This window comes from Rhinoraja longicauda, chromosome 1, assembly GCF_053455715.1.
Source record: "Rhinoraja longicauda isolate Sanriku21f chromosome 1, sRhiLon1.1, whole genome shotgun sequence".
Classification (NCBI taxonomy): Eukaryota; Metazoa; Chordata; class Chondrichthyes; order Rajiformes; family Arhynchobatidae; genus Rhinoraja; species Rhinoraja longicauda.
The window spans coordinates 27,906,574-27,924,256 of record NC_135953.1 but is presented as its reverse complement, the minus strand read 5'-3'; the positions used below and the strand labels follow the sequence as shown (position 1 = coordinate 27,924,256).

The following is a 17,683-nucleotide window of genomic DNA, read 5'->3' as shown; positions in this document are numbered from 1 at the left end:
AACCTCATTGAAACGTACAGAATAGCAAAACGATTGGATAGAATGTAGAGAGGATGTTTCCACTGGTGGGAGAGTCTAGGACTGGAAGGCATAGCCTCAGAATTAAAAGACGTTCTTTTAGGAAGATGAGGAGGAATTTCTTTAGTCAGAGGGTAGTGAATTTGTGGATTTTTTTGCCACAGAAGGCTGTGGAGGCAAAGTCAGTGGATATATTTAAGGCAGAGATAGATAGATTCTTGATTAGTATGGGTGTCACTCTTTCTTACTCTTGCATAAACAAAGCAGAGAAGTTTTACGAGAAGCTAAAGGACCTTCAAAGGCATGTTCTTCATATCTACGTGAAAAAATTTAGCATGGCGTAAAAACTGTTCAAATTAACTTTATGTACATGACCTTTATCTTTACTGAAAACAAATTTCAGAATTGGTAACTGCTTATTCACTACCTGTATTTATCAATAAAACAGTAATGGAATAAACTCCAAAGATGTACAGATTTGTCAGTAAATTGGCTTGGATTTGTACAAGTGTAAATTGTCCCCAAGTGTATGCAGGATAATGTTAATGTGTGGGGATCGCTGGTCGGCGCGGACTCAGTGGGCTGAAAGGCCTGTTTCTACACTGTATCTCTAAAATGAACTAAACTAAACCTCACTTTTATAACATTAGAAAAATACAATTTCACAATTGTAAACCACTAGGTGTGATGCAAGCAAATGGTCGCACAACTGATTTACAATGCCTGGTTAGCCTCTGCAACACAGAAAGCCACTTTTGGTTTGTAGCCATGACGTCTTTATCCATTGGGAATTGTGAGAAATTACATTAATAACGAATGAGTAGCACAGAATGAGATTGGGGGCAGTCAGTCGCAGAGAACAAAACAAGCTCAGCACACTTTTATACGTTTTCAATGTCAACAATTCCATTGCAAAATAATATACCGCACAACATATTACTGGAATATAGCAATTAGGTTTTCTCATATTCAAATGATATTTCTCATCACCCAAGAAATCACCTTAAAGTTGGACGTTTTTCACAGAAAGAATGTCATCCCTTTCAAAATAGAACTACTGTGGTGGCAGGAAGTGCATAAGGAGACAAAAATCTAAATATTGGGTGGCAATCCAAAAACAAATTTTGCTTCTTCATTTGTGCACTAAGATTTCTCAATTTCTAACTGAGAAAATTGTGAAAATCAAAAATGAATCCTGACGAAGAATCACAGACCTGAGACATTGAATCTTTCTCTTTTCACAAGTACTAACTGACTGAGTTTGCTCTATTTTTGCCCCCAAAAATGTGCCTTTTCATACAAAGTGTTTTCATCTCAATGTGATTCAAAAAAGGTGACAGCACCCTATTTTTCTGAACCTGACACCTGCTTACCCAGAAACACCTTTTCAAAACTGCTTTTGAGAGTCAATCAATTCATGCCAATCTCATCACCTCCTAATTTTCTAACTTGGGGCATGTATAAATCCAGAAACTAATGTTGATTCTATGACTCCATCAATGAAGCTGAATCATACAGCACAGAAACAGGCCCTTCAGCACCAAATTGGCTGTCGACCTAGATGCAATAGCGAAGATACTCTCATATACCTGTGATTGGTCTATATTTGGTCCTCACCTTTCCTATCTATATTCCTGTCCAAATGTCTTTCAAACATTGATATTGTACCTGCCTCAACTATTTCGTCTGGCAACTCATTCCATATACCTCCCCCCCCCCCCCATATAAAAGAAAATGCCCCTCAGGCTCCAATGAAATGTTTTCCCTCTCATCATAATTTCATGCCTTCTATTTCTTGATTCCCCTATATTGAAAAATACTCTGCACATTCACCCTATTTATTCGCTTCTTGATTTTATAGACCTCTATAATAATACCGCTCAGTCTCTTGCACTCAAGCAATAAAGTGCTTGACTGCCCAACCTCTCTTTATCGTTCAGCCTTTGAGTCCCAGCAAGGTTTGTGAAAGTCCATTTGTGGGGAACACTCTCTGCCTGCCTGCTACCCTTCCTTGCAGTCACCGACCTGCTCTCTTCCTGGACCTTAGGGGTGACCACCTCGCTATAAGTCATATCCAAGAAGCTCTCCTTCTCCCTGATGTTCCCGAAGTCCTCCAGTTGCAGCCCCAGTTCAAGTATATACAATCTATGAGAGCCATAGATAGGTTCAACAGTCAGAACCTTTTTACCCCAGGGTGAAAATATCAAAGAATAGGCATAGCTTCAAAGTGAAAGGGGCAAATTTAAAATGAGATATGCAGAGCAATTAAAAAAAAAAAATTTACACACAGGGTTGTGAGTGCCTGGAACGCGCTGCCAAGAGTGATGGTGGAGGCAGATAAGCTAGTGGCATTTAAGAGACTTTTGGATGGGCACATGGAGATGCGGGGAATGAAGGGATATGGCTCATGGGCGAGCAGATGAGATTAATTTATCTTAGCATCATGTTTGGCATAGACATTGATTGTGGGCTGAAGGGCCTATTCCTGTGCCATAATTTCAATGTACTACATTCTAGATGCTGTATGACCTACTCGGTTCTGTTGTTGCTTAATTTTGTTTGTTAAATTATATTATTATGCAAGTGAGAGACCATAAGGTTATTTGCATCATCCACAGCACAGCAGGACTAATGATGTTGGATAGATAACAGCTTAAATTAGATTATCAGTCTGGTTCCTAAAACAGAAGCAATGCTGCTCGAAAATAAAATGTTGTAAGGAATCCACAAAGAAAGCTCTTTTCAGACCACACAGCATAGACAAATGGGAGCCTCAACTAACAGAGGCTACACAGTCCAATATCTGCACTGCCCTCAAGTCTAACATAATTAGCACACGTGAAGAGGCATTCCCTCTCTCTCTCTCTCTCTATCCCTCCCCCAACCAAGTTGCACTAGCTTCTCATTTTCACCCTACAAACAGCTTAGAATGACCTGTTTCCCTTATCATCGTTACTTTTTCGCATATCTTTAATTCATTGTTCTTTATCTCTCCACATCGCAGTCTATATCTCTCGTTTCCCTTAACCCTAACCAGTCTGAAAAACAGTCTCAACCCGAAACATCACCCATTCCTTCTCTCCAGAGATGCTGCCTATCCTGCTGAGTTACTCCAGCTTTTTGTGTCTATTTTCAGTTTAAACCAGCAACTGCAGTTCCTTCTTACACACCACCTTTAGTTACCTTTTCTGACCCCACAAAAGCCTTAAATTCTATCATTTGAAAAATAATTTGGAGGACCCCTCCCTGCAGCCTGCAGCCTGCAGCCTGCAGCCAACCGAAACTTGCCTCATCCTTGGAGGTGCAAGTCATGCCATTAGCTAACGGGTCCAAAAATGACCCAATCTCAATGTAGAATGGTAGCAAGATAGACTGCTTGTTTGCCCAAATGCTTCTCGCAATCTTTCTCACAACAATACTGAACTTTTCAGGCCTTTGACAAGATACTGCATGATAAGTTGGTCTGGAAGTTGTATATAAAATTGACTTTAAGGTAGAAAACAAAGAATGGCAGTAAAAGGTTGTTGTTTTGACCAGAGGCCTGTAAACAAGTGGTACATCCCCTGGATCGGTGCTGTGCCAACTGCTATTCATTATTTATATTAATGATTTGGATGAGATTGTAGGTGGCATGATTAGTAAAAATTTGCAGATGACACTATAAATTGGTTGTAAGATGACAGTGAGAAGGTTATCTAAGATTACACCTGGAAGTTCATCAATTGGTCCAATGGGCTGAATAATGGGACATGGAGTTTAATTCAGGTAAATGTGAGGTGTTGCATTTTGATAAGGCAAACCAGGGTAGAATTTGCACAGTAAATGGCAGAGCTCTGGAGGGCAGGCAGGGGTGAAGAATATAGAGATGAAGGGATGCAGGGACATAATTCAATGAAAGAACCGTGCAGCCAGACTGGGGAGGATGGATGAGGAGATGAAGAAGACATTTGGCAAGCTTATGTTTATCGAGTTGGGATTACATATTACAACTGACATAAGATCAGTAAGGTCACATTCGGAATGCTGTGTACAGTTCTGGTCGGAAGGATAGTAAACTAAAAATGTTTTTTGTAGTTTTAGTTTCAGATATACAGCGCAGAAACAGGCCCTACGGCCCACCGAGTTCGCACCAACCAGCGATCCCTGCACATTAATGCTACCCTACACACACTTGGGTCCATTTACACTTATACCAAGCCAATTAATCTACAAACCTGTACGTCTTTGGAGTGTGGGAGGAAACCGAAGATCTCGAAGAAAACACATGCGATCACGGGGAGAACGTACAAACTCCAAACAGACAACACCCGTAGTTGGGATCAAACCCGTGTCTCCGGCGCTGCAAGCCAACAACTCTACCTCTGCACCACCATGCCATGCAAAAAAGATTTATGAAGATGTTACTTGGTCTGCAGGGTTTTAGTTATAAGGAGAGGTTGGATACTCAAGGTCTTATTTTTCCCTGGAACAGATGAGGTTGAGGGATTTAAAGTGATATGGGCTAGAATACATGGAAGTGGGACCAGCTAGATTAGGCAACTTGGTCAGCATGGATGGCCTGGGCAGAAGGACTTGTTTCTGTGATCTAACAAGCTTTCCATGGCTAATGTTCAGGACAAGTTAGAAATAGATCATGTTATATCACCTCAACTCCAGAATATAATATTACTCAAGTTTACTCAGCAGTGCAGGTGTGCTTGCACATGGACATGTTTGGAGTCTGACTTCCAAATTACCATTGACTTTTTCACCAAGGTTTTGTAGAAATTGGGCCTTGCAAAAAAATTCTCCAAAACTATGGTTCCATACCAACCTGCTCCAATGTAAAACAATGCCCTCTGGGAATAAAGGCTATGACAAGCCCTGGGAAAATGTGAGCATATTCCATTATCTCTGGAGCCACCACAAAGTGAAGGTAATGAATAAATTTGTTATTTCATTCACTGCACCAGCACTTTAGGTCACCTAAGGAAATGAGCATTTGAAAATTAAGGAAACTCATTACCTAACGGGCTGCAATAATCTCTGAGCCCCCATACGTTTCTGAGTCATGTACTACCAACATCAGACACTTCACAACATTGGATAGATGTCACCATTTATGTCACCACATAGTCCTCCAAATGCACTGCAAGGAAAGCATATCAACAGCAATCTCTCAGAGGAAGTGAGGAAGCCATCTCTAACTTTGAAAAAATGCACAAGATGACAATTTGCCTTCTGCACAGATTATCTGAAATAATCTTCTAAATCATAAAGACACGAAATTTGACTTTGAGCCAAATGGAGCATGGAACTGCAGACCACACAGTCCTGGTGCAAATCCATTTTTTTGCATGAGGTTGGGGTGTATTATAAGCTTGGAATGAATCTTTATAAAAGTCCAAGAAAATCGAGCAGAATGCAAAGAATATGTGCGTCATAACTACATAAACGTTATTAATCCTTTATGCTGAAAATCAGAATTATACCACACTCCACAAATGCTTTGGTACAAATTTCAAGGAAATGACAGGAGTATTTTTCCTCATTATTGACCATGCAAAGCATGGATAATACACCAAAAAGACATACTGAATAAAATGTCACAATGCCCTGGACTAACTCAGCGAGTCAGGCAGCCTTCTCCAAACAAGCTGCCTGGCTTCCCCCCCCCACCCCCGAGTCACTCCAGTACTTTGTTGAGGGTTTTTTTGTAAACCTGCATCTGTAGTTCCTTGTATCTCCTGAATAAAATGTCAGTTAGTAGGTTTTGCAAATCCAATTGAAAATCTCTGCAGTAAACTTGGAATTTTAAGAAGAGTTAAATGTGTTCAAGGCAAGCATTATTCATAAGGGAAGACAAGCTTGACTGCTTGTGTTCAAGACAAATATTTTCTTTCAATTCAATAGCCAACTTATCAAGACAGAAGAGATGTCCAATTGAAACCAACATTCAAAGAAAATCACGGGGCTACTGGAGAATCCACAAAGCATCACATGAAGTGCTTTCATACAGCCCAGTGAATCTGTAGATTTGATTAACAGGCTGCCGTCGGCTAACTTCAGCTAGAATCTGGTTGTAGAATCATTATGATTATAAATATTTCTTGTCTGAAGAGAAGGGCAAGGAGGGCAAAGAATAAGGTCGCTAGCGTTCCTCCCTATTTCATGTGACTCCCACAAAAAGAACGGCACTTCACATCTGTACAGACAGACTGAATCAACTTCTCTGAATCACTGCTAAATTAACACAATTCACATTTTTAACTACATAAGTTACAAGCAATAGGCTAAAGTTTGTACAATTTTCCTAAATTATAAAAATTTATAAAAATAATTTATAATTTATAAAAACAATCTATCTCATTCCGTTCCTTGCCCTTTTTTAAAAATCTGCATGTTATCTGCAGCTATATCACTATATTCTGTCCTGTTCGTTTTCTCCTTGGCATTACCTAATATACTCGCCTATGGTATGATTTGCCTGGATAGCATGCTAAAAGATTTCTACTGTATCTCAGTATACGTGATAATAATAAACTAATACAAGGAAAATTGAAGATAAAAGATTTTCAACTGACTGTTATGCTGTTTATTTTCCATTCTGCAAAAATGCCACCTCAAGAGGGTCAAAACAAAAATACTTCATGCCTTTGAATTCCTAACATTTTTGAGAAGAATTCCTGCTCATTGAAATGCTGCTAATCATACCCATTTGTTCAAAATATGTGAACTTCTTGTAAACAATTTTGTAAGATATTTTTTTAAATTTCTAATAGTCTCCCAACACAGAAAGCCAGCTCTCACCCTATTACTTTTCAGAGACATTTAAGAGCTTTTAATACTAGCTTAATTTCTACAGAGTCCCCAAGAGTGGTTACATCTATGCTTCATAAAATGATGTATTCCTCATTGCCATGATTCTAACCAGATAAATAATAAAAACAACTGCACTGTTTCACACCTTTACAGATAATATATTTTCATGTATAGAAACGCAAGACATGTTTGCCTGTTCTAAAGATATTATCTCTAATTGCATGATACAACAGTGTTATTAAAAATTCACAGCAAATAAAAAGTAGGATTTGTAATGGTAGCATTCCATATAATGTACATGTTGAATGTGCAATCTTGTAGATCATCCAAATTATATAGATAAATAATAATAATAATAATGTATTTTATTTATATAGCGCTTTTCATATACTCAAAGACGCTTTACAGAGATTTAGAGAACATAGGGAAATTAATAAATAGATAAATAAGTAAATAAATAAACGAACAGAGAAAGGAGACAGAAGGTGAGGTGACCTTCAGTGGTTGAAGGCAGTACTGAACAGGTGAGACTTCAGCGATGTTTTGAATGTGGTGAGTGTGGAGGAGTCTCTAACGTTTTGGGGTAGTGAGTTCCATAGGGTGGGAGCAGCGATGGAGAAAGCCCTGTCCCCCCAGGATCTGAGTTTGGTCCGGATGTGGGGGGATAGGAGATTGGCAGCAGCAGAGCGGAGGGTGCAGGTGGGAGTGTGCCTGTGGAGGAGGTTGGTCAGGTAGGATGGGGCCAGGTTATGGAGGGCTTTGTAGGTTATGAGGAGGATTTTGTACTGGATTCTCTGGGGGATGGGGAGCCAGTGGAGTTTATAAAGGACGGGGGTGATATGGTCACGGATCGGGGTGTGGGTGAGTAGACGGGCAGCGGAGTTTTGAATGTATTGAAGTTTACTGATGATTTTTGAGGGTGCGCCATAGAGGAGGCTGTTGCAGTAGTCCAGACGGGAGGTGATGAAGGCGTGGATGAGGGTTTCTGCAGCTGTGGAGGAGAGGGATGGACGGAGACGGGCAATGTTTTTGAGGTGGAAGAAGGCTGTCTTTGTGATGTGTTTGATGTGTTTGTCGAAGGAGAGGGCTTGATCAAAGATGATTCCAAGATTCCGGATGTGAGGTGAGGTGGATACTGGGAGACCATCAATGTTGAGGATGAAGTTTTGGGTGGATTTGGTGAGCGTTTTTGGACCAATGATGATGATTTCAGATTTGTTGCAATTGAGTTTGAGGAAATTTGATTGAAGCCAAGATTTTATTTCAGTGACGCAGTTTGTCAGTGTAGAGTGTGTGGTGGGGGAGATTGACTTGGTGGAGATGAGGAGCTGGATATCATCGGCGAAGCAGTGGAAGTTGAGACCATGACGGCGGATTAATTGACCAAGGGGGAACAGGTAGAGGATGAAGAGGAGGGGGCCAAGGACTGAGCCTTGAGGGACACCTTGGGGGAGGGGAGCGGTGGGGGATTTACAGTTGTTAATGGAGATGAACTGGTGTCTGTCAGAGAGGTAAGATTTGAACCAGGATAGGGCTGTGCCGGTGATGTTAAGGGAGGTTTCAAGTCGGGTGAGGAGAATGGAGTGATTTATGGTGTCAAAGGCGGCGCTGAGGTCAAGTAGGATGAGGATGTTAAGGTTGCCTGCGTCGGAGGAGAGGAGAATGTCGTTTGTGATTTTGAGGAGCGCAGTTTCAGTACAGTGGTTTGAGCGGAATCCGGATTGGAAAGTTTCATACAGGTTATTGGTAGAGAGGTGGTATTTGAGTTGGGAAGCTACAGCACGTTCCAAAACTTTGGACAGAAAGGGTAGGTTGGAGATTGGTCTGAAGTTGTTTGGGGTGTCAGGGTTTAGACCAGGTTTTTTCAGAATGGGGGTGACAGCAGCGATTTTGAGGGATGGCGGGACGATGCCAGTGGACAGGGAGGAGTTTATTGTTGCAGTGATAAGTGGAGAGAGAGCAGGAAGGCAGGCCTTGACAAAGCTGGAGGGGATGGGGTCCAGAGAGCAGGTGGCAGTTTTTATTCCTGTGAAGAGGTCAGAGAGGTCGGTGGTGGAGATTGGGGAGAATTGAGGCAGGGGCTGACAGGATAAGGGGGGGCAGGTGGTTTGAGGGGGAGCAGGTGCGTTGGTGGTTAAGGTGCTGTAGATGTTGTCTATTTTGCTTTGGAAGAATGCTGTTGCACAGATAATTGCAACATTTCACATTTGCTGATTGCCCTTTGAATGTTCATATACAATCTACATTTAACATTGAAGAACAAACCAATGTATAGCAACAGTCTGGTGGAGAAACACAGCAAATCGAGCAGTATGGAGAAATGATTAGTTGACATTTCAATCCTGATGCAGGGTTTCAACCCAAAACGTTGATAATTTCTTCCCCCTCACAGATGATGCTTGACACAGAGCACTACCAGTAGATTGTTTATCATGTTAAAAAAAACAAATTGCTTATGTAACTTAACAGGTCATGCACCAATTACTAGACAAGGGCAGGTGGCTTTCTGGGTCAGGATCTTTCACCAGATTAAATGTAGTATAGGGAGCAGACAATGCCAGGCAAGTGATCGGTTCATACAGATGAGGGTGGGGTTAGATAAGGAGAAGAGTGATATGTGAAGCTAGAGGAAGGAATATAGGTGGAAGGGGGAGAGAGAAATAGTGGGTGAAATGGTGCATATCCAGGTGGGGCAAGAAGAGAGGGGGGCAAAAGCGAGGTGGTGGCAAGGTGAACCGAAAATTGGAGAATTCAATGTTCACATCAAAGTAGTTGTGGAGGGAGCATTCTCTGTGGAAAGCAGAAAAGAGTGGGGATGGGAAGATGTTAATGGCCGCAGGATCAAGTTGAAGGTGTCAGGAATGTTACAGATGATGTGTTGCATGCAGAAGCTTGTCGGGTAAAAGGTAAGGACCAGGGGAACACAATGCCTGAACTCTATCAAGCATTTTGTTTTTTGTTTGTAAATCAGCATCTGCAGTTCCTTGTGTCTAGATTGTTTATTGTTCCAGATTCCAGCATTTGCAGATTAGTGTAAACTAATTTCTCAGCCCATGAATACATTGGTGCGATATTCTCCAAAAAAAAATCGGTACTAATCAAAGTTTGTTAGGTCCCTATTTAAAATATTACAATAGCACCGAGAGAATGTAATACTGGAAAAAATGAACTATGCAAGTATCACACATGGTAAAGCATCACACATGGTGAAGCATCACACAAGGTCAACTTTCTTTTTTTTACATTGTACACTGAATACCAGAATATATTCACCTCTTCTGCCTAAATCTTAATTATACGGAAATCTAAATTCACCAGTTAGTCTACATCATTTTCCCGAAACTCAAAATCAGAAACCCTCTGAATTTATTTCACAAGCTTAGGAATCACTTTCTGATTTGTTAACTTCCTGTTGTGCAATGTAATGTAGACATTAGCCTTAATTTCATTTTTTTTACAAAAGCACAAAAATCTTTCTTTACCCTTCAAAAATGTTCTGCCTCTGAGCTGGCAGGGATTTAAGAGATTGGATTCAAGAACCTCCTTCTGTGTCATAATACGCAAGGAATGATTGCAGCCCAATTTATAAAACTCAGCATTTAATCAATTTAGGAAGAAATTAAGAATTTTGTAACATTTTACTGTAAGATAAGACACAGAGGGAATGATAGGTTTTTATGATACCTTATCAGCAGCTTCAGAAGCCAAAAGATTGGTGGCGAGAGTCTGCAACTTGTGGTGCGCCATATGTTTCAAAGCTGTGAGGCTCCGCCGAGTCATTGCTTGTTTTAGGTTAATTGCCGGGTGACTCAGGGTATCTACCGCAGATGGAACAGCTTCATCACAGGCATTCAAGATTTCGATTGCAGTGATTCCCATGACACAGCGGTCCAATGCACCTGCAGACAAAAGAAAAAATTGCAATATCGTATTTTCCATTGCGATTAACACTTTCAAAAACTTGGGCTAATGCAAGCAAGCAGAATATCAATAGATAACCATTATGTACTGCCCTTGGAAGATGTAGTTTCCATTTATTACATGTTCTTTGATGATTATTATATTCCATGTCAATTTTAACCTTAATATTCTAAACTTTGTTCATTTATGTATCCGATTCAAATGTGAAGTTGCTTTATATTTCCACTCAGTTTAGCATTGAAATACACCGTGGGAGTAAATAAAATGCAATGGTCTAATAAAGGCATTGGATGTTTAAAACATCATACTTCCATTTTAGTTGATCATTTTCACAAATAGACAAAGTTTGCCCTTGCATCTTAACCCTGTGCAATTACATCAATATACACACACATTATTACTTTCATTATCAACCATAAATTCTCTCTCCTATCTGTTATATATTTGCACTGCTAAATTAACATGATTTAGAACGGTTATCGGGTTTATCCTTCAATTCACATTAGGATTAAAAATGAACAGTGAGTTATTAAATCTGCATGGAGAAAACACAATGCAGCCATCTACTTACACAATTTTTAAAGTGCAATTTTACTTTAAGAGTCCTAGAATGTGATCATAAATTGTACTTCCAAAATAAAGAATATTTTCCTTAATATTTATCTGGAAATTCAGATTTTTACACTGAAATGTGGGATTATCACTCCTGAATGGTTTGTGGTCAGTTGTGCCCAGATGATCCTTGTATTATAACAAATTAATTTTGCTTAATATTGCCACCTACTGTAAGGTTACAAATATTGCAGTTACAAATGTATGCATGAGTTGTGAACTTATTATGCGTGAAGGCTCATGAAAGCTTTTTTCACAAGCAGTTCAGCGGGTTGAGTGATAATAAGGTGGATAACGGCCCTTGCCTTGTGCAAGTACTTTAGCTAAGTTCTCCCATTAATTAAAATCTTTGTACTCAGTTCCCAGTTTATTTATATCCTCTCAATCAAATAAATCACAGCCACTGACATGAATTTTCATCAAGGAATAACACAATTGATTTGTGAAATACATGAAGATTTTTCATGCACAATTTCTTCTGTGAAAATATTTATATTACATACACCAAATCTTCCACTTGTATTCATGAAATTTTGAATCAAGAATTTGTCATATTATCTCAGGTTAAAACAAATGTGACAAAAGTGCAGTCTTCATTAAAAATACAAAATCAGAACAGCCAGATCAGGTTACGTTTCTTCCAACCAATGCAATTTTGCATGTATTTAATATTGTAACATGATTATTTGTTAATTAATCTTCGGCAGTCGCTCGGGATTAAGAATGATTTACACCAATGAAGAAATACAGGGTTGAGCTGCAGTAAAAGGTTTAACAATTGTTTTATAGCCATGAAGTGTTTAATACGCCGCATCAAATCGTCAAAATTAAATTCTTGTGCAAGCCGCAGATGCCAGGTGATGAAGGAAAATAACTGTAGATGCTGGTACAAATCGAAGGTATCACAAAATGCTGGAGTAACTCAGCAGGTCAGGCAGCATCTAGGAGAGAGGGAATGGGTGACATTTCGGGTCGAGACGTTTCGGGCCCGAGTCTGAAGAAGGGTCTCGACCTGAAACGTCACCCATTCCCTCTCTCCTAGATGCTGCCTGACCTGCTGAGTTACTCCAGCATTTTGTGATACCAGGTGATGAAAGTATCTCTGATAGCTGCAAAATCTATATCTTTCTTTTCAATTGATGACTACTCAAACGGTACTTATCAAAACTATTGAAACTGTTGTCTGTTGATACACCATGAAAATAGTACAAGTAAGTCTTCTGTTAAATAAAAATCCAATATGTGTGATAATAATGGAATAATCACTATTTTGCACCCAGCAAAAAGTCATCAACCTGCAAAGTTAATCCCTACGGGGCTCTATTCACAAATGCTGATTGACCTGCTGAATGCGACAAACATTCATTGTTTCAATTCAGATTTCTTGTTTTTGCAGTATTTTGCTTATTAACAGCCAGAGAGCCGTTTAAGAGAGAGAACTGCGGTCATTAGGACTTTGGCACCTGGAGGTACAGCCACCAATGACAGAGTGAGCAAGAGGTTAGAATTTGAATTCCCATATCTCAGCAGGGCTGAATGACATTCCAAGGGTAAGCATCCTACTCCATACCCTCTTTGCAAATCCACACTCTGCAAAGTGGTGGGCAACCATCTCCCCTTAATGTCCAACTGCAAAGGCTGAATGAAATAAGGGAAATAAAGATCTCACTGTTACAACTGGATATATGTTCCGTATGTTCTGAGTTAACTTGTAATATCACAACAACATAAATGAGAATCTGGGGAAATGCAAAACAAACAAGATGCCTCTGTATCTAATTAAACAGTGGCAGAAAAATAAACAAAGGAAGGACTGAAATGTAAAATCAGTCAGAGTGGTGAATTCAATGTCAAATCATGAATAGATATATTGTTTTCTCTTGTCTTAAGAAACAAAAACAAATCAAATGGAAAGCCAGATTAAACTTAAAACTAAAAGAAATCATCCTCAACTCAAAGAAATGAAACTGCAAATAACCTGGTTACTTTTTAGGCATGAAAGATTAGCCATTAACAATAAGAATGCTAAATATGTGCGTCTGCAATTAATTACTACAGCATTAGATTATGAAAGAGAATCTGTGAGCGTTCTAAAAAGCTAAGCTGAAACAAAATTGGAATTCAGCATACAGTTCTGGGCAATGCCAATGGAAAATATTTGTTTTGAAAAGAGAACATATTCAGCAGGAAGTTCCGTCTGAGGATGGGAAAGTTTACAGCATTCTTCGACATATCCTTCAGCAGTCGAGGATCTGACAGCAATTGCTATAAAATAGTCCAGAAATATTCTGTTGCGCAAGGCATGCAAAACCAATGGTATGGATTTTGTTGTCATGGCACCAAAACTACTGTGAAGTGGCTATTACTTTAAATAATGTGGCACTATTTCATATTATGTTTTTTAAACCATCGGATAAAAATTGCCAAAATATAAACTAATTTTGCTTCAAACCATTACTTTATATCAAACAAAAATCTTTTGAAGTTTATATTGCAGTTTTATTCTTATCTATATTTCAATCATTATTTTGTAAAATATTGAAAAAGTCAGTTGAACCATTTAAATGCCGCAATTTCATAAAGATTAGAGGTTAACAACATCTTTCACTAAACCTATGGCAAAATGTTCCTCGAGTTATTCATGAGATGTGGGCACTATCTAGGTCAGCTTTTAGTGCCGTATCACATTTTTCTGTGGGTTTGCTGTCACCAAAAGATCAAATTGTATCAGCAATGCTGATTTCCTTTCCCAAGTGAATCATTTAAAAAAAAATAACAGTAGTCAGTACCTTCATCGTCAACATTTCCATTGCTGTATTTTTAATTCCAGAGTTATTTAAATTTTCACCAGGTTGGAATAAATAGCCCAGGCCTCTGGATACAAGACCTGCACTTTAACCACTAAGTTGCTATATCCATAAAAACTTACACAAATAAGTGGCAATTTGCAGTTCATAGGCCAACACATCCTTGTGACAAGTTGCTGTTCAATTTGCACATCAATAATACTACATCATTCAGAGGAATTTCTCTTCAGCAAAAATTTAAACCACAACTTAGTCATTTATTTTAGATTGCATTTTTAAAAATTACATCGTAATGACAAGATATTTAAAAATTCTCAGAGGAACAACCAATATTAAATATTGTATCCAATTTCCAAATAATCAATTGCAAGTTGCATAATGTGACAACATTTTGACCATCTCGAGTGAAGATGATTGGGAATTCCCTTTTATTCAAGCTTTGTGGAAGATCAATTGGAGGGATGGAATGAAAGAATATTGATCATGTGCAGGCAGAGTTGGTCTTGGCGTCATCTTCAGCATAGACATTGTGGCCGAAGCATCTATTCCTGTGCTGTACTGTTTCATATTCTAAGCACATAATTTAGGAGCAACTTACATTCGATTTATCTCCAAACAAATCTCTATATCCCATTCTCTTTGAATGTTTACTGGGTAAATTGACTTTAATTTGAGTCAGAGGACACTCCCCTGCCACCAACTCATTATCCAGCAATTTTTAATAATAGTGTCCTCCATAATGTTTGGGACAAAGACCTATCATTTATTTATTTGCCTCTGTACTCCACAATTTGAGATTTGTTGAAGAACGAGAGCACTGGTGAGCTTACTAATCCCAAAGGGACTAGCAGGCCAAGGAAGATCTCCACAGATGATGACAGAAGAACCCGCTCTATAATAAAGAAAAATCTCCAAACACCTGTCCAACAGATCAGAAGCACTCTTCAGGAGTCAGGTGTGGATTTGTCAATGACCACTGTCCGAAGAAGACTTCATGAACAGAAATACAGAGACAACACTGCAAGATGTAAACCACTGGTTAGCTGCAAAAATAGGATGGACAATAGACAATAGGTGCAGGTGCAGGATGGTGTAGCGGGAGCGATCGGTTCAGCCCGAAGTAAGGCTGGATGCCAGGTTAGACCAGTCGGTATGCTTTATTAACACTACAAGCTGCCAGCGCACATGTTCACTCTCCTCTCCACAAAAACCCCTGCTGGGAAACCCCGTGGACTGGCAGTCCCAGAACCTGTCAATCTCAGTGCCTTCGGCCAAGGAGTGACCTAACTCTCAGGAGTCGCCACAGGATCCCCCCAGAACCGGAGGCACAAAACGAACCGGCGGACGAACGAGCGTGGACGAGGGTGGCTCCTGCTGTCCGTGCGCCAACGGAATAAAATCCTCCAGAACTGTGAGCGGAGAACCGTACACCAGTTCCGCAGAGGAAGAAGCGAAGTCTTCCTTCGGGGCCGTACGGATCTCCAACAAAACTCACGGCAGTGCGTCCATCCACTCTGGACCCGTAAGCCACGCCTTCAGTGTGGCCTTGAGATGACGGTGGAACCACTCCTCCAGGCCGTTAGCTTGCGGATGATAGGCCGTGGTGTGATGGAGCTGGACCCCCAACAGGTGGGCCATCGCAGACCACAGTTCTGAGGTGAACTGAGCTCCCCGGTCTGACAAGATGTTCACCGGCACACCAAAGCAGGCAATCCAGTGGGCAGAGAGGGCTCGGGCACACGTCACAGATGAAGTGTCAGCCAGCGGAACGGCCTCCGGCCACCGCGTGAATCGATCCACCACAGTGAGGCGGTGAGTGACGCCCCGGGATGGGGGAAGCGGGCCCACGATATCCACGTGGATGTGGTCGAAGCGACGGCGAGGCATAGCAAAATCCTGTCTGTAGGCATGCAGGCTAGTGATCCTTGGTGGAGGCCAAGTACGTGAAGAAGCATTTGTTAAAGGTATGTATCCAGCAGAGATTAGAGGTCCATTGTCGGCCTGTGTGAGTGAGGCCCATGGCAACGGGAGAGATGAAGCAATGGCCTGTTGGTGCTGACTCAAAATGGCAGCCAGCATCATCAAGGTCCCACACAACTCTGGCCATGCTATCATTTCACTCATGCCATCGCGAACAATATAGGAGCATAGGAGTCTGAAAACTGTAACATCCAGGTTCCAGAACAGCTTCTTCCCAACAACCATCAGGCTATTGAATACTACAAACTCCAATTAAATTCTGAACTGCAAACTACCTCGGTTGCACAAGGGACTTTGAGCTTTGTTTTGCTTTTGCACTATATTAGATTTTTTATTCATTGAACAACTTTATTTTTGTTAGGTTATTATATTAACTATTGAGCACTGTTTACAAACCTGTTATGCTGCTTTCATTGTTCTGTTTTGGTACATGTGATAATAAAACAGCTTCTTTTGCATTGCCTAATGTAGTGAAAAGTTGACTTTTAACATGTAAACACAGATTTATTAAGAATGAAAATAGCAATGAAATGAATGGCCTCTATTTTCTGTTCTAGTGCACACTTACAGCATCAATTAGCTAAATGCCATTTAAATGGGAATTGCACAAGCTACATTTAAAGCAATAAGATCACTGAAGCATACTGAACAAGGTTCCAGCTATTGAGTGAAGTAGTTTGGTCTACTGGGAAGTAAGAAAGGAGGAAGTAAGAAAGGAGGAAAATGCATTAAAACAAACTGCACTTGATAATTATTATCAATGTTACCTATCTTCACCATTACACATGTTACAATGCAGACTATTTTAAAAATGATTATGCTTTGAGACCAATTCAATGAACTATCTACAATCAAGTTTAAAAATCTTCATTGAACAATAAAATATTCAACAGTTTTGCAAAGGATTCTTACATAAAGAGAAAACCAAAGATCATTGGATTGAGAACTTCTTAAAAACATACATCACAAGAGAGCAACTTGTTCAGCTGTTCACCCAATCCTGTGCTTCAAAATTAAGCCATATCTATTGTCCTAGATTTTGCATTTTTAACAGCAAAACTGTCAGTACTTAGTGTCATTTATAGAACCAACAGCATCTCCTGGTGTGGTTTCCTCCCACACTCCAAAGAACTACAGGTATGTAGGTTAATTGGCTGGGTAAATGTAAAAAATTGTCCCTGGTGGGTGTAGGATAGTGTTAATGTACGGGGATCGCTGGGCGGCACGGACTTGGTGGGCCGAAAGGGCCTGTTTCCGGCTGTATATATATATGATATGATATGATATGATTCGGCATGGGGTAGAGGTGAATCAGACAGTTCCCCAACTTATAGAAAGATCGCTCAAAGCCTTATAACAGAGGAGAAGAAATCATTCCCGAGTCTGGTGGTGTGCACTTTCAAGATGCTCTATCTTCTGCTCAAAGGGAGCAGGGAGAAGAAGGAATGGAGCAAGTCTGTGATTATGTTGGCTGCTTTTCCAAGGCTGCATGAAGTGTAGAGGGAGCCAATGTTGGGGAATCTGGTCTGTCTGATGGACTGGAA

The 17,683-nt window shown here is 40.1% G+C and overlaps 1 protein-coding gene across 5 annotated transcripts in view; it reads right to left on the bottom strand.

The window, feature by feature from the left end:
* Positions 1-17,683, bottom strand: part of wdr7 (WD repeat domain 7) — a 467,098-nt gene that overhangs the window by 349,864 nt on the left and 99,551 nt on the right. For all 5 annotated transcript variants that reach the window (XM_078423760.1, XM_078423677.1, XM_078423842.1 and 2 more), the window contains one exon: positions 10,504-10,718. In XM_078423760.1, the coding sequence (XP_078279886.1) occupies positions 10,504-10,718 (215 nt within the window). The remainder of the gene's footprint in view (positions 1-10,503; positions 10,719-17,683) is intronic.